Here is a 27,584-nt window from a genome sequence, read left to right as displayed (position 1 = left end):
TGCCTAATGTATAGCTCCAAAGCTAGTATAGTGTCAGACTTCGTTACGTGGTAGCACTCTCACTTCTAAGTCAAATGGTCGTGGATCAAGCCCCACTTCAGAAACTAGATCATATAATCTAGGCTTGACCGTTCAGTGCAGTACCGAGGGAATCTTGTACTACCTAGGGAATGTTGTACTATCAGGGGTGCTGCCATCTTTCACACAAGACGTTCGACCCCTCTGCCTGTTCTGCCCCCTCAGGTGGCCGTAGAAGATTCCATGGCACTTTTTAAGAAGCGTAGAGGAGTTCTCCCGCTTTCCTGGAAACATTTATCTCTCAACCATTAAAAAAAAAACAGATTGGTTATTTATCTCGTTGCTGTTTATGGGATCTTACTGTGCAGTGCAATTCCCCACATTACAACAGTGGCAACACTTCAAAAGTGAAACACCTTGGGAGCTCTTGAGGTTGTAAAAGGCGCAACATAAATGCAAGTTCTTTCTATGGGTGGCTCCAACTACTTCAAGTTTCTGGATGGATGAAGCACTAACACTTGAAACTACTGAAATTATTCGCATGCAAGTGTGCAACAACATGTATATGCTATTTGTTTGTACCCTGCCAATTATCTTGAATATATTAAACTGTACGGTAATCGTGCAAATGCGAAAAAGCGATAATCAAATTGAGTCCTAAAATTGTCAGGGTAACTGCAAGATACAGTACCAACTTAACCAATAAAGTTAGTTAAGTTCGGCAGAAATATGCACAATTCTGTCTAATATCCCAAGTACAGATGCAGTGCCTAAAATCCGGGACCGAGGCCATTCCGGATTCTGGGCTTTTCCGGACTTTCGCTTTGTTTTCTGGCGTCGCAAATCCAGGTTCGAGTATTTCTGGATTTCGGAACGTCTGAAAGGGGGGGAGTTGGGGGTAGGGGCGGATTCCCGCTGAAGAGCTGTTCAAGCCGTTTGGCCCCGCCGAGGAGGATGCTGTCGGGCCGGTCCCGCCGAGGAGGTCCCGAGGTAAGGGCAGCGGCGGTGAGGCCAAAGCCCGAGGTCGGCAGGGTCGTCTGGTCCAGGTTATCGACGCTGCACCTGTACACATGACATGAGATATTGCCGTAGGACTTCTCGACAGTAAATGGAGGATTACATAACACATGCACAGTTTTATCTCCTTTTGGTAGAAAGGAGAGGACATCTAAATCTAAATGGTACAATCCTAATGTGGGTGCATGATCAGAGAGACCTGGGGATATGTGTCATTGAAGGTGGCAGGGCAGTTTGAGAAAGCGGTTAAAATGACTTCTGGGATCTTGGGCTTCATAAATAGAGGTTATGGGGGAGATTTTCGCCTTCATTTTCGGCAGTTTTCTCAGCTGTTTTTCTGGGAGAAACTGCCTGGCGAGAATTTCTCCCTTACCTTTTGAATGGGATCGCCCACATCGCGAAATGACCACTGGGAGTAAAACCGCCGACGTACACCTGTGTGCACCACCGAGAGAAGCGCCAGGGCGTAAATTTGGCCTCAACGTAAGTCCGTCCAGATCGCCGAGGGAAGCAGTCTGAAACTGAGCGGTAGGTGAGTACTCTGCAAAGAAAGGTAAGTTTTTCCTTTTTTTTTTAATTGTAAAATGCCGATTAGCTTTAAAACTGTTTTTGGAATGTTATTTTAACTTTTTTTATTTTTTGTTAGTGAAAAAATATTTTTAAAGTTTTTCCTCCCCCCCCCCCCCCAGGCCCAACCGCAGCCTTGGACAACATTTTTAAGAACCGCCCGTTCTCGTTGGTTTCAGCTATAACTGCCAAAAAAAACGCCGAGAATCCTGGGGCTAGACTTTCCACTTCACATCGCCCATATATTGCCCAAAACGGACCTCTATTGCCCATTTTGAGCAAAAAGTGGAAACTAGGCCCAAAATATCGTCGAGAAAACAGGTGCCTAAGTTTCCACTTTGATCGCTGAGAAGATTGCCGAAATTATAGCCCACACAAGGCCCATCCCAAGTTTCAGCAACTAGCATGCACTTCGCTGGGCCGACGTAAGGCCCAAAAGAGTGCTGAGAAATAGTTGCTTTTTCTGGGCCTAAGAGAAAGAAAATGGGCACTACGGACACCATTTTGACTTCAGAGGAAGGGTGGTGCATTAGTTGAGAGTTATTTAGAGAGTTAGTTGTACTCAGAATATTGGTACAGGGAATATAACTATGTATTATTACGTTATTTTTGGTAAATATTGAATTCATTAAATAGCTTTTACATAGTGAAGTTGTTACTAAAGTACTTGTATATTAAAAGAATAAACAAATATGGATTAACAACTGTATAGTTGATAACTAATGTAACTGAGAGAAGATACACTTTATTGAATCAAAGATAGATAATTTTTTTTATTAACAAGTATGAAAAAAATTTGATAAACTATCATTCCAACACCCTCCGCCACCTCCTGCACCAACCCACCCTTCCCTCAAATACACAAAATCTTAATAATTAACAATGAACAATTAACAAATAACACCTAACAAAACAAGAACAATTGAACAAGTGAAAAATGAACAAAAATATAAACTGTGAAAAAAATTCCCCCTCCCTACCTGCGGCCACATTTCCCCCCCGTCCAGTCCCACCCCGTGTTCGTACCCCACCCGCCCGTTTTGGTCTCCGCAGACCGACACCAAGACGTCGTGTGGAATGGGACGGCAAGACATCCTGCCGCGGTGGAGGTGACGAAGTGGAAGCCTGAAGCTCCACTTCCGAGTCAGGAGGAACTGTGCCCTCCGTACTCGCTTGCGTGCTCGGGGTCTCACTGCGAGCAGACACGACACCTTGGGGTGCAGCGCCGTGTTCAGCCAGCAACGCCTGCTGTGGGGCATTGGTTGCGGCTGTCCGCTGCCAAATGGCCTCCAACGTCTCCCTTGCAGTCTGTGCTTGCTCGAAAGACCAGTTGGAGAAGTTTGTGCAGAACTCACTCCAGGATGCTGGAAACTGGCTCCAATTCGTGGAGAACTGGCTCCAGTTCGCAGAGAATCCCGCGAAACCCTGGATAAGGTCGCGACCGTCTCCCTGCACAGGGATATTAAGCTCTCTGGCCCTCCACGGTAGGCGATTGCTCACCACGCTGACCGGACCTCCGTGGGGTCGGCGTTTGCAAAATGACGCGCCTTGGCGTCACCACCTGCACACCGCTTGGTCCCGGTACCTCTTCCATCTCAATCGAGCTGGCCGCAGGTTGTCTTTCCCCACCCCACCCCCCCCCCCCCCCCCCCCCCCCCCCCCACACACACACACACACACACACACACACACACACACACACACACACAATCCCCCCCCCATCTCCTCCTGCTCTTGCTCCGCCTCAAATTGACTGACGGAGTGCGTTGTTATGTCCTCCTCCTCCGTCGCTTCCTCCTTCGAGCTGTTGGAGGGATCAGTATTTGCGGATATCTCCGCTCCTTCACAATGCTCAAGGGACACTTCACCTTAGAAAGATGAATGAAATTTCTAAACAACTCATAACAATACATATCAATACATATCAATATATATCAATATTTCTATATCAATATTTCAATGACCCAAAACCTTGCAATACTTTTCAAAACCCCATATGCACAAGGGTTCACCAAGGTTAACATGGCCTCATTCGTAGATCAAGACTACATGGAAATTATTGAATTATAATTGCATAAAATTACATGCGTAACTACGATATTTTTCGTATGTATTAATGTTTGACACATTGCACAGTTCCCATTACTCACGAGACTGAAGGGTGGGTTCGGCCACGCTACAGGTCGAAGCCGAACGGCTTTCGGGCCCCACCAAGGCCGCAGCAAGCTCCTTGTATTGTGTAAGAATGTGTACCGTCGCGGAGCCGCCACCCGTCCTCCTTTGCTCCGAACGGTTGATAAATTATCATTTACAGAAAAAGATAACTAACATTGCACGGCATAAGCTAATGTATTTGACAATAAACATTGACTGTCAGATTTAAATGTTTAATTATTACATAACATTGTAGTGCATATGAATAATTTTTAATACTATAAGATTCAACTTAGTGTTGGGGAGAATAAATGTATTTTTAATTTAATTATTTTATATTGTACATAAATGACATTGAGGATTCTAATTACAATTTATAAACAGCAAGTAAATACATAGGTATGATTTTAAATATGACTTTTAAATATGTTTTAAATACAGAATATATAATCCAACTTACTCTGGCAGCTGCCAGCAGGCTGTTCCATCTCTTGCGGCACTGGTCAGCAGTCCGCACCTCATTCGATGCCGATGTCACGACATCGGCAATCTCCAGCCAAATTCTCCTATATGCACGGGGTGAAGGTTTCCCATGCCCACCCCGTGTCAAGTCCTCCCACCTCGTTGAGACCACATTAACAAGGGCCTCGTTGGCCTCCTCACTAAATGCTTTGGCCCTTCGCCTCTCCATCTCCCTTTGTTTTTGCGCTTGCATTGGCGTCGACATAGATGACATATAATAGATGATAGCTAATAGATAATAGTTCCTATACTAGCTATTATTTCAATCAAATTTAATAAATAAATGTAATAGATTTGTCAAAGTTTAATCGATATTTTCCTCTCTGCTTCTCTCTCTCTCTCGCTCTCGCTGACCCTCCCTGTGCTTCTGAGCATGTGCGATGACCCATGAACTCTCCAAATGCGGCAAAAAAAACATCCCACACATGCGCACAATAGCGTTGCTAGGGAAGCTTTTTTTTTTCTGTGACTTCTGTTTGACTTCTGTATTTTTGGACGATCGTAAGATCGCAGAAAAATCAGATCGCCCATTTGACATTGCCGGGGTAGGGCCGAGTGGAGAATTGCAAAAAAAAAATGGGCCTTGTGCTGGTGATCAGTAGGGCGAGACGTCCACATAGCTGGAACAAGGCCCATTTTTTGGGGCCTTAGCCACCCAGTGGAAAGTCTAGCCCCTGGTGTAAGAACCATTTTCCCGCCAGGTGGTTTTACTTACCTCATTAATGTGAAGTTTCGCCAGCATTAATTGATGAAGTTTAGCTGTCTTTTCTGGGCAGTAATCGGGCGGTGAGGTCTTTTGGGAAAGTCTAGCCCATAAGAGCATAAAGTGTGGAAATTATGATGAACCTGTATAAAACACTGGTTCGGCCCCAACTAGAGTATTGTGTACAATTCTGGGCACCACATTTTCGGAAGGATGTGAAGGCCTTAGAGAGGGTGCAGAAAAGATTTACATGAACGATTCCAGAAATACGGGACGTCAGTTACGTCGATAAACTGGAGAAACTGGGGCTGTTCTCCATGGAGCAGACAAGACTGAGATGAGATTTGATAGGTGTTTAAAATCATGAGGGGTCTGGACAGAGTAGATAGAGAGAAACTGTTCCCATTGGCAGAAGAGTTGAGAACCAGACGACACAGATCTAAGTTAATTGGCAAAAGAACCAAAGGAGACATAAGGAAAAAAAAATTCCGCAGCGAGTGGTTAAGATCTGGAATGCACTGTCTGAAAGGGTATTATGGTGCTTCAGGTATAAATGTAGCTTGTAAATTGTCACGTAACAATTGTTTTAAACCGCAAGCCTAGTCTCTCCTACAGACTCGTTGGTGGGTTTTTAGTTTTATATATTTGACCATGTTATATTTCATATCCTTTTATAGTGGGTTTATTATGGGATTATAATCTGTACCGCTATGTCTTGCATCCTATGCTTCAACTTGTTTGCATGTTTAGTATAACTGTACTAAAATGTATTATTTCAATAGTTTTCGAGTAATAAAGTACAGAAGTTATTTGAAACTTTATATCTATTCTAGTATTCATCTATAGGCTTAATTACCGTGCAGTCGGATTCTCTCCCCTTCCGATATAATATGTGGGATTTAATAGTTTAAAATTAATTTTTCCAATATCCAAATGGGTTTCTAGTCAGCATAACTGGATAAATTAAAGACGAGAGTGAAACAGAATTCCAAACTTCAAATTCTTCAGATTTTATTCTGTTTGGATAAGTTGGCCTATGATTTTCTCCCTTTAAAGAAGAGTACAAAGTAAAAACATGCGGATTTTATAGTGATGTTAAAGGGGCTGGAACTAACTTAAAATTCCACTCAAGGCAAATCTTAGAGTACCCAGAATAATTCAAATCTACTTTGTGCATGTATTTAGCGCAAAGTCCTTTGTCAGACTTTTGTTTTACACTATTTCCATGTGAGAGTGCATTTCAACATATTTCGAATAAACAAAGATTAATTGTGATTTGAGTGAAAATTTTGAATCTTGATTTACTTGTCCTCCAATTATTTTTGTCGTCTTTTAGCTTTACAAGCATGTTGTGCAGATTGTGGAGAAGTTTGTCAAAAAGGTAAGAAACATTCTTGAATTACAATTTTTCTTGAAGTAGGATCGTTAATTAGTAGCAATAGATATTTACATTTTTCTCTTTAAATCTGTTTGTGGATAATTAAGCCATAATTATGCCTTTTTGACTGTTACTCTTGCAGTGCAAGCCAGAATTTAAAGTTCCAGGATTGTATGTTGTCGACTCTATTGTTCGTCAATCCCGTCATCAGTTTGGAGCAGAAAAAGATGTTTTTGGGCCACGGTTCAGTAAAAATATTACTGCGACATTCCAGTATTTATATAAATGTCCATCTGATGAGAAGGTAAGAACAGAAGCCAGGCAGCAGACACTTTTAAGTTTACTATAGTTTGATGTGGGTTGATGGTACTGGAGTAAGTTTTTCTTGAGAAAGTTTTGATCGTGATTCCTAAAAATAGATTTTTTTTAAGTTATACTTCACTCTTGTCAATAAGATTTCAGTGATATGGGAATGGTGAGTGATTAATATTTTCATACTATGTCTTTTGGAGCTGTGAAAAATACCTAGCGATACAGTCAGAGATTTTGTCTTTCCAAACTTGGGTTGAACAGACCATTTTAAGTTGTATAAAACTAGGATGATGTACCATTGGTTACAAGTCCTAGGGGGAAGTGTTTGCTAGTGCTGTTGGGGAGGACTAAAACTAATATGGCAGGGGGATGGGAACCTATGGCAGGGAGACAGGGCGAAGTAGAATGGGGGCAGAAGCAAAAGATAGAAAGAAGAAAAGTAAAAGTGGAGGGCAGAGAAACCTAAGGCAAAAAGCAAAAAGGGCCATATTACACCAAAATTCTAAAGGGGCAAAGTGTGTTAGAAAGACAAGCCTGAAGGCTTTGTGCCTCAATGCGAGGAGTATTCGGAATAAGGTGGACGAATTAACTGCGCAGATAGCAGTTTACGGGTATGATGTAATTGACATCATGGAGACATGGCTCCAGGGTGACTAAGGCTGGGAACGCAACATCCAGGGGTATTCAACATTCAGGAAGGATAGACAGAAAGGAAAAGGAGACTGGGTGGCATTGCTAGTTAAAGAGGAAATGATTGTAATAGTAAGAAAGGACATTAACTTGGATGATGTGGAATCGGTATGGGTGGAGCTACGGAATACCAAGGGGCAGAAAATGCTCGTGGGAGTTGTGTACAGACCACCAAACAGTAGTAGTAAGGTTGGAGGCAGCAACAAACAAGAAATTAGGGATGCATGCAATAAAGGTACAGCAGTTATCATGGGTGACTTTAATCTACATATTGATTGGGCTAACCAAACTGGTAGCAATGCGGTGGAGGAGGATTTCCTGGAGTGTTTTAGGGATGGTTTTCTAGCCCAATATGTTGAGAAACCAACCAGAGAGCTGGCCATCCTAGACTGGGTGATGTGTAATGAGAAGGGACTAATTAGCAATCTTGTTGTGCGAGGCCCCTTGGGGAAGAGTGACCATAATATGGTAGAATTCTTTATTAAGATGGAGAGTGACAGTTAATTCAGAAACTAGGGTCCTGAACTTAAGGAAAGGTAACTTCGATGGTTTGAGGCGTGAATTGGCTAGGATAGACTGGCAAATGATACTTAAAGGGTTGATGGTGGATAGGCAATGGCAAACATTTAAAGATCACATGGATGAACTTCAGCAATTGTACATCTCTGTCTGGAGTAAAAATAAAACGGGGAAGGTGGCTCAACCGTGGCTAACAAGGGAAATGAAGGATAGTGTTAAATCCAAGGAAAAGGCAGATAAATTGGCCAGAAAAAGCAAGGCTTGGAACTGGGAGAAATTTAGAATGCAGCAGAGGAGGACAAAGAGTTTAATTAAGAGGAGGAAAATAGAGTACGCGAAGAAGCTTGCCGGGAACATAAAAACTGACTGCAAAAGCTTCTATAGATATGTGAAGAGAAAAAGATTAGTGAAGACAAACGTAGGTCCCTTGCAGTCGGATTCAGGTGAATTTATAATGGGGAACAAAGAAATGGCAGGCCATTTGAGCAAATACTTTGGTTCTGCCTTCACGAAGGAAGACACAAATAACCTTCCAGAAGTACTCGGGGACCGAGGGTCTAGTGAGAAGGAGGAACTGAAGGAAATCCTTATTAGGCGGACAATTAGACAAGGAAATTGAAGGGATTGAAGGCCGTTAAATCCCCAGAGCCTGATAGTGTACATCCCAGAGTACTTAAGGAAGTGGCCCTAGAAATAGTGGATGCATTGGTGATCATTTTCCAACATTCTTATCGACTCGGGATCAGTTCCTATAGACTGGAGGGTAGCTAATGTAACATCACTTTTTAAGAAGGGAGGGAGAGAGAAAGTGGGTAATTATAGACCAGTTAGCCTGACATCAGTAGTGGGGAAAATGTTGGAATCAATTATTAAGGATGAAATAGCAGCGCATTTGGAAAGCAGTGACAGGATCGGTCCAAGTCAGCATGGATTTATGAAAGGGAAATCATGCTTGACAAATCTTCTGGAATTTTTTGAGGATGTAACGAGTAGAGTGGACAAGGGAGAACCAGTGGATGTGGTGTATTTGGACTTTCAAAAGGCTTTTGACAAGGTCCACACAAGAGATCGGTGTGCAAAATTAGAGTACATGGTATTGGGGGTAATATACTGACGTGGATAGAGAATTGGTTGGCAGACAGGAAGCAGTGTGTCGGGATAAACAGATCCATTTCAGAATGGCAGGCAGTGCCTAGTGGAGTGCCACAGGGCTCAGTGGCTCTTTACAATATACATCAATGATTTGGATGGAGGAATTGAGTGTAATATCTCCCAAGTTTGCAGATGACACTAAACTGGGTGGCGGTGTGAGCTGTGAGGGGGACGCTTGGAGGCTGCAGGGTGACTTGGACAGGTTAGGTGAGTGGGCAGATGCAGTATAATGTGGATAAATGTGAGGTTATCCACTTTGGTGGCAAAAACACGAAGGCAGAATATTATCTGAATGGCGGCAGATTAAGAAAAGGGGAGCTGCAATGAGACCTGGGTGTCATGGTTCATCAGTCATTGAAAGTTGGCACACAGGTACAGCAGGCGGTGAAGAAGGCAAATGGTATGTTGGCCTGCATAGCTAGGGGATTTGAGTATCGGAGCAGGGAGGTCTTACTGCAGTTGTACAGGGCCTTGGTGAGGCCTCACCTGGAATATTGTGTTCGGTTTTGGTCTCTAATCTGAGGAAGGACATTCTTGCTATTGAGGGAGTGCAGTGAAGGTTCACCAGACTGATTCCTGGGATGGCGGGATTGACATATGAGAAGAGACTGGATCAACTGGGCCTTTATAGGAGTTTAGAAGGATGAGAGGGGATCTCATAAAAATATATAAAATTCTGATGGGACTGGACAGGTTAGATGCGGGTAGAATGTTCTCGATGTTGGGGAAGTCCAGAACCAGGGGACACAGTCTTAGGATAACGGGTAGGCCATTTAGGACTGAGATGAGGAGAAACTTCTTCACTGAGAGTTGTTAACCTGTGGAATTCCCTGCCACACAGAGTTGTTGATACCAGTTCATTGGATATATTCAAGAGGGAGTTAGATATGGCCCTTACGGCTAAGGGGATCAAGGAGTATGGAGAGAAAGCAGGAAAAGGGGTACTGAGGGAATGATCAGCCATGATCTTATTGAATGGTGGTGCAGGCTCGAAGGGCCGAATGGCCTACTCCTGCACCTATTTTCTATGTTTGTATGTTTCTATCATGGGTGTGGGAGCAATTGGAGATAATGACTTAAGGGTATCACACAATTCTGCCGTGTATTGACATAAATACAAGCAGATTGCAAAAATGTTATTTATTCAAATATTTCTGACAAAGGATAATCAAGATTCTTAACCTTTACACGACTGTGTAGGAATTACCATCAGTCAAAATATTAAATTATTTTGGAAATAATAGCACCATTTAGTATTCCAAATTGCTTTAAAAAAATCACCCAGCATTAATGCAAAATGTGTCACTACCTGAATCAGAAATTACTAATTTAGTAGAATGAGGAATTTGTAAGTTGGCACAAGAATACTGTGAATGCCAGCATGGTGAATATGTGAAAAGAAGAATAGAACACCATGTAGTTACATTATATTGCTTGTAGCTGTATGCATCTACCCAAAGGAACTCTATTTGTTATTTTGTTTAAACAGAGCAAGATAGTTCGTGTATTGAACCTGTGGCAAAAGAATTGTGTTTTCAAGATTGAAGTTATACAGCCATTGTTAGACATGGCAGTCGGGGCAGCTGCAACTGCTGCTCCACCTGCACTGGAAAATGCTTCTAATAATACAAGTAAGTATAGGTTTGCTGTTGAATAGTTTGTTGGTGAAAAACATGTAATATAATTAAGGGAGCATCATGGAGCATGATTGCCTTAGTTTCATAACTGAGCCCAAGAACCAGTCAATCAGCCAGCCTCTATTGTAATGAGCTTTTTCAATTCTTGACAGGGCCATTAGATGAAATCCATTAGGATTGAAAGCATCGTCTTGATAGATGGAAAGCTTGGCATTGGCCAGTTGGCAGCACTTTTAAAATGTCACAAAGATTGTGGTCACCCACATAGTAGCATTGATACATGGAATAGACCTTGGTCTTCCTGGATGAAACCATATGTACATTTTGTAAAGTTGAGAAAAGTATGCTATTAGTCAAGCTAATTGACAATTTGTCTCTTCCATTGTTACATAAGCAGTTACTTGTTTAGTGACGTATAAGTAAGATGTTAAAGTTTTCCAAAGGATTAATGTTACATGTTCACACTATTTTGAAAATTTTATTTTCTGAACAGTTAGAGCATTTTTATTTATTTTTTGTAATCCTGTAATTGAGGGAAATTGCAATTTCACTTTTGGCACCCAGTGTTAGCATTCAGAACATTCAATCAGTATGGGACAGAACAGCAAAATACGAATGCTGGAAATCTCAAATAAAAACAGGAAATGCTGGAAATACTCAGCAGGTCAGGCAGCAACTGTGGAGAGAGAAACAGCATTAACGTTAACGTGTAGCACAATTAAACTGACTTTAATATGCCTTCAATCTCCCCCCAACATTTCCCCATCTCTCCTGAAGGAGTTTCATCAGTGTTGGTTACCTTTTGGTACCTTGCCTAGGTGATAACATTTTCATTTGTGTGCCTAGCCAGAGTGCCAGCAGGGCTTTATGATTGTGGGCGGTATCTCATCTAAGCACACATCCTGCAGCAGTTACTGAATAATGATTAGGAGCGAGGCCGCTGGCGCACTTTTTCCTTATTTATCGTGAGGCCACTGTAGCAATTATAGCACCCCAACTACCACACTCCTTGAAATCAACTAACTCAGACACAGATTAGGGATTGTACCTGGGAACTGTGTAGATTAACTACTCAGTGTGTTAACCAGAGGCCTGAGCCATCCAGAGAGGAATCTTGACTTTTTTAATGTAAGGTTATCTTGTGTTCTGTACAAGAGCAAGATTTTATGATAAAGGTTATATTTCTTTAGTTTACTTGCTTTTCAACAATAGTAGTAACTGAATGAATGCTGCAGGGGAATATGGTTCAGTTATATACAAGTGTGTATTTTAATCTTTTATAGGTCCCCCTATTGCTCCTCCCACACCTGCACAAAATCCTCAGATTACTTCTGATTCTTTGTCCGCAATACAACAACAGCTTCCCAACTCTGATGCATTTGTAGCCGTAGCTCAGCTTTTTCAATCAACACAAGGAGCACAGGTAAAAAGTAAATTGGTGTGCAATGTTTACATTCTGAGCAATATGGCATTTTATTCAATTATGCACACTACCGTTACATTATTAAACATTGCTACTGTGTATAGAATGCCAATGCTCATTGCTACGGAGTGGGGAGAGTCAGATTCAGTTTACCACTTTAACTGCTGAGTGGGAAGGTACTGGGTGGAGGCTTTCCTCTCCCTGCAGCCCCCTAATCAGTAGTTGGGGAGAAAATCAAATAGTCTGTTTCGATAAATTGAGTAAAATCTGGAGCTTCAAAAATTGGCATATTACATTTGATTTGCAAGGTTTCATCTTTTGTGATCTTCATAGCAAAACATCAGATTTCTTTAAAACAAAAGTAAATAAAGACTTGCACTGTTTTTCAAGATATTTTTGTATTGGGGTAAAAGCAGTACAAGTACTGTTTTTGCTGTTCCGTTTAAAGTTTTTAAAGTTACTACCTGAAGTTGTGCAATAACAAAAATATATAGCTGCAGGTGCAAAAACAAATTGAAGGATTGACTGTCTCTTGGTTTTATCAGTGGCTTTACATTTGAGTTCCATTTTGTTTTGGAACCTGCAATGCTAATACTGATTTTTGTTTTTAGTGTATTTATGATTATGCTAAATTTCATTTTTACATTAGATACAGCAGATATTACAGAATTTCCAGCAGGCTCCAAAGCCACAGTCGCCAGTAATAGACAACAGCATAATGTCCCAAGTGGAGGCCTTAACAGCTCAGTTGAAGCCACCCATTGCACAGCCTCCAGAACAGAAGGCTGCTTTTGACAAGGTACGCAGAAGCAGCACAATACTGCAAATCAAAATGTTATTCTGTTAGAGGATGTTAATAAATATCAAAGAACCATGTAACATTCAAAATCATCTCAAATTCTACAATTTAGTAACCTGGTCACATTTGTAAAAGTGGTTGCTCAATGTATAATAACTCTACATTAGGGATTTCCCCATACTTCAGATCAAAATTAAACCCTAACAAGTTGTTAATTTTACTGCAGAAATTGCTTGACCGATTTGATTATGATGATGAGCCAGAACAAGTAGATGAGGTGAAGAAGGAAGAATCTACTCCACCTCCTGCTCAGACTTCGTTGTAAGTAGTATTGAATCGGTTAGACTGGAGCCATTAGGCTCTTACTGACGGTCCTGCTTCAAGGTTACTTTTTACTTAAAACGATAAGAATCTGACAAATTTACAAAATTATTTGAAGCTAACTTTTGCACTTTTTATACCATTATGGGTATTGCACTATTATTAGCATTACTGATGAAGTTTACTGAAAACAGTGCAAGATGTTTATTTTATGAAACTGTTTAATGCAAATAGTTGTATTTCAGGAAGAATTCTATGCATTCTGTGGGTATTTCCAATGCATGTCTGAACATGCTAATTTGGACCATTTAAAAAAAATTCTATCTGTTTAATGTTAGTGGTTACTCTGGAGAAGGAATACAGCCACCTATGTATCAGCAGCTTGGGATTCGACTGCCAAATATGGAACAATTTCAGCAGACTTTGATGGGACTTCAACAGGAGACACTGCAACAGCAGGTTAGTGAATGAAATGAGTTTGAAATTCTGTGCACCTCATCAGCAACCTGGAATAAGAGTGTTTTTCGGTCAAATATTTATACATATTGGCTGCCACATTAAGATGTACAGATGTGCTAGCATTGTGAATTTTATGTGCAACACTGAATTAAGTTTGGATTATACTAACCCAGAATAGGTAGACAAGCTTAATACGAGTTTTCCCTATTTAAAACTACATTACAATAAGAATATAAGAACATAAGAATTAGGAACAGGAGTAGGCCATCTAGCCCCTCGAGCCTGCTCCGCCATTCAATAAGATCATGGCTGATCTGGCCGTGGACTCAGCTCCACTTACCCGCCCGCTCCCCGTAACCCTTAATTCCCTTATTGGTTAAAAATCTATCTATCTGTGACTTGAATACATTCAATGAGCTAGCCTCAACTGCTTCCTTGGGCAGAGAATTCCACAGATTCACAACCCTCTGGGAGAAGAAATTCCTTCTCAACTCGGTTTTAAATTGGCTCCCCCATATTTTGAGGCTGTGCCCCCTAGTTCTAGTCTCCCTGACCAGTGGAAACAACCTCTCTGCCTCTATCTTGTCTATCCCTTTCATTATTTTAAATGTTTCTATAAGATCCCCCCTCATCCTTCTGAACTCCAATGAGTAAAGACCCAGTCTACTCAATCTATCATCATAAGGTAACCCCCTCATCTCCGGAATCAGCCGAGTGAATCGTCTCTGTACCCCCTCCAAAGCTAGTATATTTTTCCTTGAGTAAGGAGACCAAAACTGCAGTACTCCAGGTGCGGCCATACCAATACCCTATACAGTTGCAGCAGGACCTCCCTGCTTTTGTACTCCATCCCTCTCGCAACATAAGAAATAGGAACAGGAGTAGGCCACACGGCCCCTCGAGCCTGCTCTGCCATTCAATGGGATCATGGCTGATCGGATCATGGACTCAGCTCCACTTCCCCGCCCGCTCCCCATAACCCCTTATCCCCTTATCACTCAAGAAACTGTCTCTTTCTGTCTTAGCCTCCACATTCACAAGCTCTCATCTGATCAAAACCCAAATACCTCGTGGTTGCAAGTATTGATACTTAACCAAACTGTATAAACAACTTCACACACACCTTTTTCTGCCACTGAATAAAAAAAACTGATGGAAATAATCCACAAGTGAGTTATATAACATGGAAGAGAATGGTCAGTTGACATATATAAAGCATGTTGAACATGGTAATATCTCTGAGGAGAATCCATTTTATTTCCCTCCCTTGATGAAAATTTGAAGACTATGTGTAGAATAACATCATTTGAATAATAAGGAAGATCCTCTCAAGGCAGGCAATCTTTACTTTCAGGTGTTAGTAGTCAATGCTTTGAATTAGGATGCTCTTCCTGCTCTCATGCTCTTTACAGCACTTTTTTTAGTAACCTCCTCGAGACTTTGGGCTCAATTTTCCCCGGTCATTTCCGCCGTTTTTTTTTTGGTGTTTTTATTTTTTTTCCCCAAGTTTCCCCCTGCAATCTGCACCGGCGTAACTGACTTAGTTATGATTTTTCTAGGCCAGTTTTTTTTTTTACGTCATGTCTGCGCAGTTTTTTCAATTGTTCAGAGTTTGGCCAACATTTTTTCCTCTTAGGTCAGCGTATCTGGCCACTCCTGACAAACCTCCTGGTGAGTTAAGTTAACCACATAACAATTCACAAATCTGCGCTGAAAGACACTTGTTTTTAAATCGAAGATTTTGGAGGGTGTCAAGAACACTCAAAATCAATAATAAAGTTAAACATTTATTTAATCCGTCAATGTAGAAGTGTAAATTTGTTGGATTTCAGAAGTTCTTTTTTTTTTTTTACTCGCTCACACGCCACCACCGAACGTCTTGAAGCAGGGCTGGAGGGTCGTAGCTTTGGCCGGCAGAATCGGCCCCGCGCCCGGACTCAGCAGCTCAGGGCTCGGCTACAAAACGGGGCGGGGGGGGGGAGGATACGAGATGCCGACCGGAAGGCTTGGAACCCTGGGGGTGAGGTGTCTTCTGCACTGAAGACTGCAATGGGGAGGGGAGGGGGGGGGGGGGAGGAAAGAGAAGAAGTCACAAGACTCCAATTATTTTGTGGGGGGGAGGGTGAGGAAAAAGAGTCGAAGTCACAAGACTCCAATTAGTAATGGGGGAAGTGGGGTTGGAGGGGGGGGAGAGAGAGGATAAGTCACAAGCCCTTTGGGTGTGATCCATCCATACAGACCTTGGGGAGAGAGAACTGCCAACCTATCCTACCTGCCTGCTTTCCTGCTGTTTTGAGCTGCTTTCAAAGGTTAAATTTAAGTATGGGGGCAATACTGACGATGCCATACCTTGTGTGAGCCTTCTGCATCATGGTGCTACGTAGGAGACAACTGATTCAACTTCATCGCATCAGGCACATCAGAGCCAATAGGGTGCTGGGCAGGGGGCCTTACCCACCTCGGGTATACTGAGACAGGTGTTTGTACCTCCACCTGAGTGATGCAGACTGTGACAGAATGTTGGGTTTCCACAAGGAAGTTATAAGTGAGATCTGTGAGTTGGTCAAAGCAGACCTGCAAACTAGAAGCATCAGGAGGACTGCTTTGTCAGTTGAAGTGAAGGTTACAGCTGCACTTTCATTCTATGCCTCCGGATCGTTTCAAGCTACAACTGGGGATGTGTGCGCCATCTCCCAACATGCAACACATGTCCCCATTCGCCAGGTCACGGCTGCACTGTATGCGCGTAGGAATGACTTCAAGTTCCCCATGACCGCCCAAGCAATGCATGACAGGGCTGTGGGCTTCTCCAGGATTGCTGGCTTCCCAAAGGTACAGGGCTGCATTGATTGTACCCACATCGCCTTGCGAGCACCTTTGGAGGATTACGAGAATGTACAGGAACAGAAAAGTCTTCCACTCCATTAATGTGCAGCTCGTGTGTGACAACATGCATCATATCATGTCAGTCGATGCAAGATTCCCAGGGCAGCACCCATGATGCGTTCATCCTACGCGGCAGCGTTATATCTGCCATGTTTCAGCGGCAGTCAGAAGGGCAGAGCTGGCTACTGGAAGACAAAGCGTACGGCCTCGCCACCTGGCTCATGACACCCCTACGTGTAACCCGGACGGAAGCTGACCGTGAATACAACATGTCGCACATTGCGACGTGCAGCATCATAGAGAGGAACATTAGCATATTGAAACAACGTTTCCAATGCCTGGACCATTCCGGAAACTACTTACTGTACTTCCCTGAGATTGTCGGTCAGTTCACTGTTTTGTGCAGCATGCTGCATAACTTAGTCGTCATGAGGCAGCAACACCTGGTAGTGAAAGGCCCACGTACGGTGAGAGTGGCTGATGATAATGATGTGGTAGATGCAGGTGATGAGCAGGAGGAGGAGGACGACTAGGATGAGGAAGCCATGCAAGTGCCTGAGGACGGACCATGACGGCGGAGGAGGATGGGCCATCGTACCCCTTTAACGATTGCTCAAGCCTTGCGCCAGCAGTTCATCCGCAAACACTTTACTGATGCCTGAGGGCTCAGTGACAACTATTCCACGTGGACATGTTTACTGTTTGGAGCTGTTCAGTAATGTTGTGTTGTGTTAATGGAACATGATTCAGTTTTAATGTAAAATATATTTTATTCTAAAGTATAATGTACTTAACTTTAATAAAATTATTCCTGTATCAAACTTTAAGATCACTTATAAACTTGTAAATTTACATAACTTATAAAAAACTTTTAATTTGAGAACAGTTACAACATTAACAGTAATAATAACAACAACAACATCAAAGAAAGCTGCACCCATCTCTCATCCCCCTTATTCTAAGACTGCCCACTGCCCTTGGCTTTGGACACTCCACCACCCCTGCCCGCAGGTGGTGGCGCAGTGTTTCTGGGCTTGGTACGAAGCTTATTCTTTCTAACATCTCGGGTACTGTGCACCTCTTTGGGGGAGGGGCGCGTCGGCGTCGGGTGGCAAGTTGGAGGTCCCGGCTTTGGGCTCTTCAGAGGCTGGTGTGGGGATTGGAGTGGGAGTAACAGTTGGTTCTGTTAGTGGGCGTGTTCCCTTATTGCAGCTAACTCCAGCATGCCGCCCCTCTTGCTAGTGTTTCAACGACCTGCAACATTCCCTCCCTCATGTTGAGCAAAACTGTCTGAACTACCTGCAACATTCCCTCCCTCATGGTCAGTGACGTGGTTTACACTACCTCTGACATTCCCTCCCTCGTGGCCACTATTCCCTCACTGATGGTCCTGGATATCGTTCCCATTTCTCATGTCATTGCTGTTACTTCTCCTGATAGTCCTGCTACCTCATCACTCACCCCACTGATGGCGTCCAGGAGTGATCAGGTAAGGGCAATGCTCTCTGCACTCAGTGACATCATCTGAACCACATATGTTAGATCCTGCACCTCAGGAGAGCGCGATCGAGTTCTCCTTCCCCTGCTCCCCAAGGGTGTGGCTCGCACCCCACCACTGGGACCCGCAGCCTGGTACGGTGGAGCCCTGGATGTGCTTCGCTGCACCAGACCATTGGGACCGGCAACCTTGGAAGGTTGGAATTTCCCATCAACACTCAAACCACTAGTCACGGAAGGGGCTGTCACACCATGAGCGGCACCTCCTCCAAAGTCAGTACAACAGAGGGAGCTTCATCCAGCTCTATTCCCTCCTCCTCCCCCTCATCGATATGTTGGTCTGGAGGGTTGGATTGGAAGATGTTCTCCTTGCCCTCTCCCTCAGATGTGGGCCCAGCTTGTGCAGTACTGATTGCTTTGTTCCAGACAGGACCCATCAAATCAGCGACCCTCTCCAAGGGTATCAGTGGGTGAAGATTTGCCGGGCCGCCTCCTGTTCGAGTTCTTTCCCTTTTATGTGCCACCTTCCTCTGCAAAGATGAAAATGCAACTTTTTAGAGAGAGTGTCTTTCTGCTGGGTGGGACATACAGTTGATCACATTTACAATTGCAATTGCATTGAATAAATGAAAATATTACTTACACAAACTACTTGACCAAGGTCCTGCCACTTCTTAAACTGGCCTCCAGATCTCGTGGTGGTCACCATTGCACAGTAATCTTCAATTTTGTTGCAGCGTTTCTTCGTTTCTTTGGGTGGAACTTTTATGTGACCGCTGGTGGTGTCCAGCTCCTGCCATCTGTTCTCAATCACTGTAACTAGTGCCTCCACTTCATCCTGTAAGAAATTCTTGGTCCTTGCACCACGTTGCATCTTGTATTGCTGCAGCTGCGATTTTTTTTTTTTCCAATACTCTCTCACAGCACTCTATGCTCTCACACGCACAACTAGCTCTTTAAAAATGACCGCCAAATCCGAGCTGTACTGAGCATGCGCGTCCATTGGAACATCATCAGCTTTTTTTTCCGGCGCATGCGCAGAAGGTGCGGTTTCATTTTTCAGCGCAGGCAGTAGGCTCCACCGTTGCGTGGCGACTGGATACTCTGCGTGGCGCCAAATTCGAATTATACATAGGGGAAACTTTGGCAAAATTATTTCTGGCGCAGAAAAACGGGCGTAGTATTTTCATTTATTCAATACACCAGAAAACGGAAATTGAGCCCTTTGCTTTAGTGGAATGGTTTTATATTTTTTGTATATTAGTTATAAAAATGCTTACACAGAGAAATGGGGCATTTTTGGTTTGGTGAAATAAAATATTGACAACACAAAGCAACCCTTTTCACATTTCTGTTGAGTTCTTCATGAGCCACCTTGTGGTTGAAAAAAGCAGAACATTGGCTTGTGGAACTTATATTGTGAAAAGATGATGAAATTGTTTTGTTCTATCTCAAAAATGTCTCAAAGGATTAGGTGTATCTGATCCTTCAGTGATAGATTAGCTAGGTGGGCAATCTCTGGTGTGGGAAGTATGCCATTAATTTGAGGCAAGGTGCCATAGCTTAAAGCAGAGCAATCTGGTTTTCAAAAGGATAGTTTTTTGTGCTTAAAACAGTGTATTTTAGTACAGTAAAAAAGTTTTTTTTCCTCCATGTATTGATTAACTAAAGCTGACCTGTGAATAAGGTGGCATTCCAGATGAAGTGAAGATAGGTCACATGGATTCTGGCTGTTGTAGCCTTTTCAAGGGTCAGCCACCTGTTAATTTTCCCTCTTGCATATCTTACCTTACCCATAGTATGTGGGTAAGTATCTTTCATTCCAAGATTGCACTCTCGTTCCGTTGCGTTTTCCTTTAGTACAAAACTGGTACATTCAGAACAATTTTGCATTTTTCCTGTTTAAAATTTACAGATATTAATTTACACTCTATATTTCAGATGCCACCACCTCCCAATGGACAGTTACCAACATATGGGATGGTTCCTGTTCACCCTTATGCAGCTATGCCTCAGCCTGCGATGCCTCCAGCACCACCTATACAGCCTGTTTTTCAGCAAGACTACCATATTCCAAGTGAACCACAACAGCAACAAGTGAGTTTTCAAATAATTCATGTTGTGATGTGTGAGTTACTTTGGTGGGTCATAACTTAATGGTCATATTTTTGTGTTTTGAAGGAAGTAGATATGGAAATTGAAAAACCTGACACACACGAAACAAAACGTCGTAGTGTTGAAAATAGAAGATCACGCACTCGGTCTGGATCAAGGTTCGTAATACAGAAAAAATAGGAGTACAGTGCATCATGTACATGCAATATATGTATTTCCTTGAAGCATCTTAAATTTATGAATTCAATAAAACTAAACAAATAGATTTACCTTAAGTACCTATAGTTTCTCTTCCATTCGCCCTCACCTAACAAGTTAGTTCCCTGCATCTTTGTTTAACATTGTTAGGTTGAGACAGCAGTTTCTCAACCAGATGATCACAAGTTCAAGTGATGGGACAATGTTGCACCATTATGGTCTTGCGCATTATCTGGAGTTTATCCTTACCCAGATGTAATCTCAATTATACTTAATCGTGTTACATTCTCTATTGGGTGCCATTTAAGTGGAATTTCACAGGTTCACTGCCGCACAGCAATGAAGTCTTAGAAAGTGAAAATTAGTTTCACACCTAATTTCCCCAGGCATTTTCTGTTATTCTATGATGGCCTCCATGATGACCTAATGGAGGTTGGTGAAACTTAATGTCCAGGAATTGAAATGCAAATGGTAATGCTAAAATACAAACCGTGATATTTTGATTGGGGGTCTCGAAATGTTTTAGCTACCAAGCTGCATCATAGTGTCAACTTTCTTGTGCACCTTGGGAAATGCATGCTGTTACACAGAATTTTATTTATTCTACATGCTGCCACATGAACTACTCTTTTTAGTCAAATGACTGACATGCTCATAATTTTGGCATTTCAGTCTTCTGCCTTTTGGTAGCCCAAATTGAAGTGATTTGCACAGCTGAATACCAGTGATATTGTGGATGCTTGAAATACCAAAGTATAGATTTAATAATTTAAAAAATGAAAATGCAGACAGAATGCACCAAAAAAGATACTTGTTGATTGACTGTGCACAGCTCCTTTCCATCTGGAACCTGGGTTTGAATTCATCAAGACTCTTTTCTCCTGTTTATAATAGTTATATGGGTCTTGGGTGAAATGAGTAAGGGCAGTCTCAGTTTAGTGTCTAGTGAACGTGGGTACAGAGCACAGGTATGTCTATAATTCACAACACTAACTTCCAGTGTTGGCTAGTGTGTGGAAAATGGAAGAATTGACATTGGTGCCCTCGGGAAGTATTGTTCTAATGTTGAAATTAGGGTTAGCATCTAGCCTATGCTGTAAGGGTGTTTGTTACTAATAAGAAAAAACATTTTTAAAATTAAAATAAATCTTTTAATAGGGATGTAAAATTTTGACCATTAGCTTGCCATTCACATCTTCACCATTCCGTAGGATTAGCCCAGTCTTCAGTGCAGGAAACCTGTGCATTCCATTAGTATAACAGCATGTATATTTGCATGCAAAAAAGACAGCAAGTGGGAACTCAGTTTAAAAAAAAAAATACTAAATTCAAAAAATAGAAATCTATTAAAATAATTGGTGCTTAAATATATAGACAATTATAGAGTTCAAAGAGCTGATGTAGAACACAGTGCTTGTTTCATTCTTCAAAAGTTATTTCAGTTACTGGTTATATAAAATACCTGTTTTCCATAGATCACCAAAGAGGAGACGTTCTCGATCTGGCTCTAGGTCACGAAGGTCACGACATAAACGTTCTCGATCACGATCCAGAGAAAGACGTAGACACTCTCCTCGATCCCGATCTCAAGAAAGACGTGAAAGAGAAAAAGAAAGAGAACGCCGACAAAAAGGACTTCCGCCAATTAAGTCTAAAATTGTTAGCGGTAGGTAGTTTGAATCTAGAAGAAAATCCACTGCTACTGTACTATGTCACATCTCGTCCTATTTTTAAAGGAGCACTTTTAGCAAAAGGCATAGTTTGCTAGAATTTTTATTCTGCCACTAATAAAAAAAAAAAGTTTTGTAAATCTAATTTTTACAATTAAAATTATATTAGTGTCTTAAATAAATTAATGAATTCCTCATTCATTTATCTCAAGGGGCCCATTATCCTCCAGCCAGGGAAAGTGAAGATTCTGATTGTGTTCCTTTAGACCAAATCTGTTATTAAAAATGTTTTCTCATACTACTAAAATCAAACATTCTGATCTTAAGTTTTTCATCATTATGTCGCCAGTTTGCAGCACAACACTCTGGATAGGACAACTGGACAAGAGAGCAACACAGCAGGATGTTGCAAATCTTCTGGAAGAGTTCGGCCAGATAGAATCTTTGAATGTAAGTATATTTTATCCCTTGATGAAAATTACCTTGTCATATTGGATTAAATACTTACCTTCACAGACTAACTCAATGTGTAAATGCTCTGCCTGCTCCAGAATTGAGGCATTCACAACATGTAGCTCCCAGTCAATCTCAGTTACCTATAAACTAGGAAAAAGGGATAAACAATGTTTATCCACTGACTCCTGCTGCAAGGTGGATACGTATGGACATTGTGAAACCAGAATTGGGCTTGACTGCCTGTTTTGGTGAAAAGCTTGCTGCCACACACTATCTAGATTCACATGTGTAAAATGAGCGCTTGAATGCTTCTGGCATCTGTGCAACCGCCTGCACGGAACTTAATTAATTGATGTTACCAGTGGTTTAAGAGGGTCAGGTGAGGGGATAGTGCAATTTGAAAATGAAAATGTATTATTAAAAATTAGTTTTTGTGTTTGGTCCTAATCTAGCATAATTATCATCAAAGTAAATTATACATTTTTTATAATATTGCATAGAAATAATTCCAAAAAGAACAGTTCTTGTTTTTGGGTGTTACTGTGCACTCACTGGGTCAGGGCAGCACAGCCCATTGCAGAGCAATACATTGCAGTCTTGAGAAGAGCACCTCCTGCTGCAGGAATGTGACAGTTCAGTTTCCCATACGTTTTTTGTTTTTCTTAGTGAGATCGTCAATTTAGTGCTGAATTATGAGCAGTTTTTCTGAATTCAAAACTTTGTACCAGAGACAATGCTGTAACTGAGAGAGGTTGCAGAGGAGATTTATTAGAATAGCACCAGGGATGCAGGACTTTGGTTACATGGCAATACTTGAGAAACTGGGATTGTTCTCCTTGGAGCAGAGGTAGTTATGGGTAGATTAAATAGAGGTGTTTAACGTAGCAAGTTGTTATCTGAAATACCTGGCCTGGTGGTGGAAGTAGATTCAATAATAACTTTCAAAAGGAATTGGATAAATATTTGAAAGGGAAAAATTTGCAGGGCTATGGAGAAGGGGTAGTGGACTAATAGTATAGCTCTTTCAAAGAGGCAGCACAGGCATGATGGCCCGAATAGCCTCTTTCTGTGCTATATCATTCTATTAACTTACTACACTATCCAGTTCCTTTGAAATCTAGTCTCTAATGTTTGCTTTCATATTTTGTATCATTTATAAATAACTAATATTTGTATTCCATGTATATAATGCATATTCAATATTTTTAAATAAAATAAATATCAAAATATACAACATGCAAAGTACTGCTATGGAAAATATTAGTTCAGTTATTCCTAATTTAAAAAAAAAAACAGCTCCTGTTCTATATAGCAAGCCAGTGTGGAGATAAAAAGAACCATTAAAAAGAGACAAAACTTTGGTACTTTTATTGTAATTCACTTTAATTGTTTATCAACATGTGATGGCTGGGGTGCATGTGAAGTGTTCATAACAGGATTAAAGGTATTTACTGTCAAAAACAAATTGGAACTTGGTAATGATTTGTTATAAAAAGAGGAAATGCTAGAAATACTCAGGTCAGGCAGCATCTGTGGAAAGGGAACAGAATTGACATTTCAGATCGGTGTGTGTTAAATTTGATTGTATATTTCTTTCATGTTGCCATTATTCGGGATTCTATTCGCTCTTTTGATCTATTTTGTGTTCTGTCACAGATGATTCCTCCAAGAGGTTGTGCTTACATTGTGATGGTTCATAGGCAAGATGCATACCGAGCCTTACAGAAACTTAGCAGAGGGACGTTCAAAGTCAATCAAAAGCCTATAAAGGTATGTACTGTATGGGGTGCTAAAGCAACATTTTACTAAATTAAATTTCTCTTGTACCCACCATAACTATTACTGGTTTTCCAGTGATTAAACTTGTTGATGACTCACTTTTTATGTTACAACACCAACGACTTGTTTGTATATAGCACCTTTAACACAGTAAAACATCTCAAGGAACTTACCAGGAGTATTATAAGACACAAAATTTGACACCAAGGCACATAAGGAGAAATTAGGGCAGCTGACCAAAAGCTTGGTCAGTAAGGTAGGTTTTAAGGAGCATCTTAAAGGAGGAAAGAGGGGTGGAGAGGCTTAAGCAGGGAATTCCAGAGCTTGGGGCCTAGGCAACAGAAGGCACAGCCACCAATGGTTGAGCGATTTATAATCAGGGATGCTTGAGAGCAGCATTAGAGGAGCGTAGATTTCTCGGGGTGGGGGAAGGAGAGTTGTGGGGCTGGAGGAGATTACAGAGATGGGGAGGGGGCGAGGCCATGGAGGGATTTGAAATCAAGGATGAAAATTTTGAAATCGAGGCGTTATTTAACTGGGAGCCAATGTAGGTCAGCGAGCATAGGGGTGATGGGTGAACGGGACGTTGCGAGTTAAGACATGGGCAGCCGAGTTTTGGATGACCTCAATTTCTCGTAGGGTAGAATGTGGGAGGCCAGCCAGGACTGCGTTGGAATAGTCAAGTGTAAATGTAACAAAGGCATGAATGAGGGTTTCAGCAGCGATTGAGCCGAGGCAAGGGCGGAGATGGACGATGTTATGGAGGTGGAAATAGGCGACCTTAGTTATGCTGTGGATATGTGGTCGGAAGCTCAGTTCAAGGTCAAATATTGACACCAAGGTTGCGAACAGTGTGGATCAGCCTCAGACAAATGTTAGGGAGAGGGATGGAGTCAGTGGCTAGGGAACGGAGTTTGTGGCTGGGGACCGAAAACAATGGCTTCGGTCTTCCCAATATTTAATTGGAGAAAATTTCTGCTCATCCAGAACTGGATGTCAGACAAGCAGTTTGACAATTTAGAGACCGTGGAGGGGTTGAGAGAAGTGGTGGTGAGGCAGAGCTGGGTGTCGTCAGCATATATGCGGAAACTGACGCTGTGTCTTTGAATGATGTCGCCATGGGGCAGCATGTAGATAAGAAATAGGAGGGGGCTAAGATTGATCCTTGGGAGACACCAGAGGTACCGATGCAAGAGCGGGAAGAGAAGCCAGTGCTGGTGATTCTCTGGCTATGATTAGATAGATAAGAATGGAACCAGGCAAGTGCGGAACCACCCAGCTGGACGACATTGGAGAGGTGTTAGAGAAGGATGAAGTGATCAACTGTGTCAAAGGCTGCAGACAAATCCAAGAAGGGACGAGGAGGGATAGTTTACCTTTGTCACAGTCACAAAAGATGTCATTTGTGACTTTGGTGAGAGTTGTTTTGGTACTGTGGCGGGGCGTAAACCTGATTAGAGGGATTCAAACATGGAGTTGCGGGAAATATGGGCATGGATTTGGGAGGTGGCAACACGTTCAGGGACTTTGGAGAGGAAGGGGAGGTTGGAGATGGGGCGGTAGTTTGCAAGGGTTTTTTTGAGGAGTGATGATGGCAGATTTGAGGGAGAGGGGGACAGTACCTGAAGCGAGAGAACCGTTAACAATGTTAGCTAACATGGGAGCCAGAAAAGGAAGTTGGGTGATCAGCAGTTTGGTGGGAATAGGGTCGAGGGAGCAGGAAGTGGGTCTCAGGGACAAGATGCGCACAGAGAGGTTATGAGGGGAGATCGGAGGGAAACTGGAGAAAGATGTGAATTCAGGGCTCGTGCAGGGGACAACCATCGAGGAAGTTTGGCCTGATGGGCTTGGGGAAGGAAGGGAGGTGGCAGAGGCAGCTGAACGGATGGCCTCAATTTTAGAGACAAAGAAGTCCATGAGCTCCTCGCCCTTGTTGTCGGAGGTGAGGGTGGAGGAGACAGGGGAGTGGGGTTTAAGAAGACGGTTTGTATGTTGTGCAGAGCATGTATGTAGAATATTCACTGTTAGGTTACAGCACGGTAGAATTAGGATAGAGATAAACTTTCAGTTTTTCTTTTTACAGAAATTATACTTTTAAATACACTTTTGTTAACTGAATGATAGAATTCTGGGGCTTCTGCGACAAAGAAGTATATCGTTTTTGAGGACTTCAATTGTATGATTGGCTGTTTCTGAAATGATTTCTCTCAAAGTTCTTTGCAGAAGAAATATTAGTAATACCAGTAGAGGATATTTTGGGGTGGGGGGGGGAATAGGTCCCATAAATTTTCATAATGGGACAAATAAACGATCCTTAGTTTTTGAGTAATTTATAGGATGTTGTGTACCAAATTAAGTTCTTTACTTTTTCAGATTGCCTGGGCCTTAAACAAGGGAATGAAAGCAGAATACAAACAGTTTTGGGATGTGGAGCTTGGGGTATCTTATATTCCTTGGGATAAAGTTAAACCTGAAGAACTGGAGCGTTTGTGTGAGGGAGGAATACTGGACAATGAAACACTTTGTCCGGGTAGGTACCACCACCACCACTATTTTATTCTTGTCTATTCAGTAAGTTTCTTCATGAATGAAGCTATCTGGATTATATTTTGGGGTGATTTGTTTTTGTCCTGTGGTGCACAATAACTGTCAGAATGTTGAGGTCCTGAGAAAAAAACATCTAAGCTTGAGTATTTTACAAATGATGCTGCATATAAGGACTCTGACAAAAAAAAGAGTTCTAATTTCCATTGGTTCGGAAAGGAATGAATTAATAGGGGTAAATTTTCACTTTCTATAACCTGCCTGATTGTCTGATTTTCCATTGAATTCAATCAGTCTGGTCTGTCAGTTTGCCATCCAAGCGGGGACAGTGGGTGTCGTTTTCTTACTGAGTAGTAAGCAAACGACACCCACCGTTTGCTAGACTGGCACTTGCCATAGTCTTTCTATGGGGTTTTGCATGGCATGTTGCTGTCAGGAAGATATTCAAATTCCCTCTACTGGGCATCTGGGAGCTATGTGAACAGGAGAAGCAACTGTGTATCAATCAGTCGGATTGAAGAACCAGGAAGTGCAAGTTATAACGTGAATTGAATGTCAATCAGGTACAGAAAGCAAAATAAATAGAGGGAAAGAAGGATTGGATTAAGTGAGAGCGAGGGAAAAGAGACAAAGAAAAAGTAAAAAAATAAACACTTTATTGAATCTCCAACAATAATTAAAAGCTGAATGAGACTCCACACTTGTAAAATTTAATTTTCAATGCCAGGGAGGTTGTTTGGCAGTATTTTAAGACTTACCATGCTGTTA

At 42.0% G+C, this 27,584-nt stretch overlaps 1 protein-coding gene across 1 annotated transcript in view; it reads left to right on the top strand.

The window, feature by feature from the left end:
- Nucleotides 1–27,584, top strand: part of scaf4a (SR-related CTD-associated factor 4a) — a 117,649-nt gene that overhangs the window by 56,739 nt on the left and 33,326 nt on the right. Inside the window, exons 3-15 of the mRNA XM_070893330.1 lie at nucleotides 6,318–6,362; nucleotides 6,502–6,663; nucleotides 10,522–10,663; nucleotides 11,953–12,092; nucleotides 12,742–12,891; nucleotides 13,118–13,212; nucleotides 13,551–13,671; nucleotides 19,996–20,151; nucleotides 20,236–20,327; nucleotides 21,843–22,033; nucleotides 22,387–22,487; nucleotides 24,150–24,263; nucleotides 26,646–26,802. Coding sequence (XP_070749431.1) covers nucleotides 6,318–6,362; nucleotides 6,502–6,663; nucleotides 10,522–10,663; nucleotides 11,953–12,092; nucleotides 12,742–12,891; nucleotides 13,118–13,212; nucleotides 13,551–13,671; nucleotides 19,996–20,151; nucleotides 20,236–20,327; nucleotides 21,843–22,033; nucleotides 22,387–22,487; nucleotides 24,150–24,263; nucleotides 26,646–26,802 — 1,666 coding nt within the window. The remainder of the gene's footprint in view (nucleotides 1–6,317; nucleotides 6,363–6,501; nucleotides 6,664–10,521; nucleotides 10,664–11,952; nucleotides 12,093–12,741; nucleotides 12,892–13,117; nucleotides 13,213–13,550; nucleotides 13,672–19,995; nucleotides 20,152–20,235; nucleotides 20,328–21,842; nucleotides 22,034–22,386; nucleotides 22,488–24,149; nucleotides 24,264–26,645; nucleotides 26,803–27,584) is intronic.

This window comes from Pristiophorus japonicus, chromosome 11 (assembly GCF_044704955.1).
Source record: "Pristiophorus japonicus isolate sPriJap1 chromosome 11, sPriJap1.hap1, whole genome shotgun sequence".
Taxonomy (NCBI): domain Eukaryota; kingdom Metazoa; phylum Chordata; class Chondrichthyes; family Pristiophoridae; genus Pristiophorus; species Pristiophorus japonicus.
The sequence above is the reverse complement of the archived record's forward strand: the minus strand, read 5'-3'. Positions and strand labels throughout refer to the sequence as shown.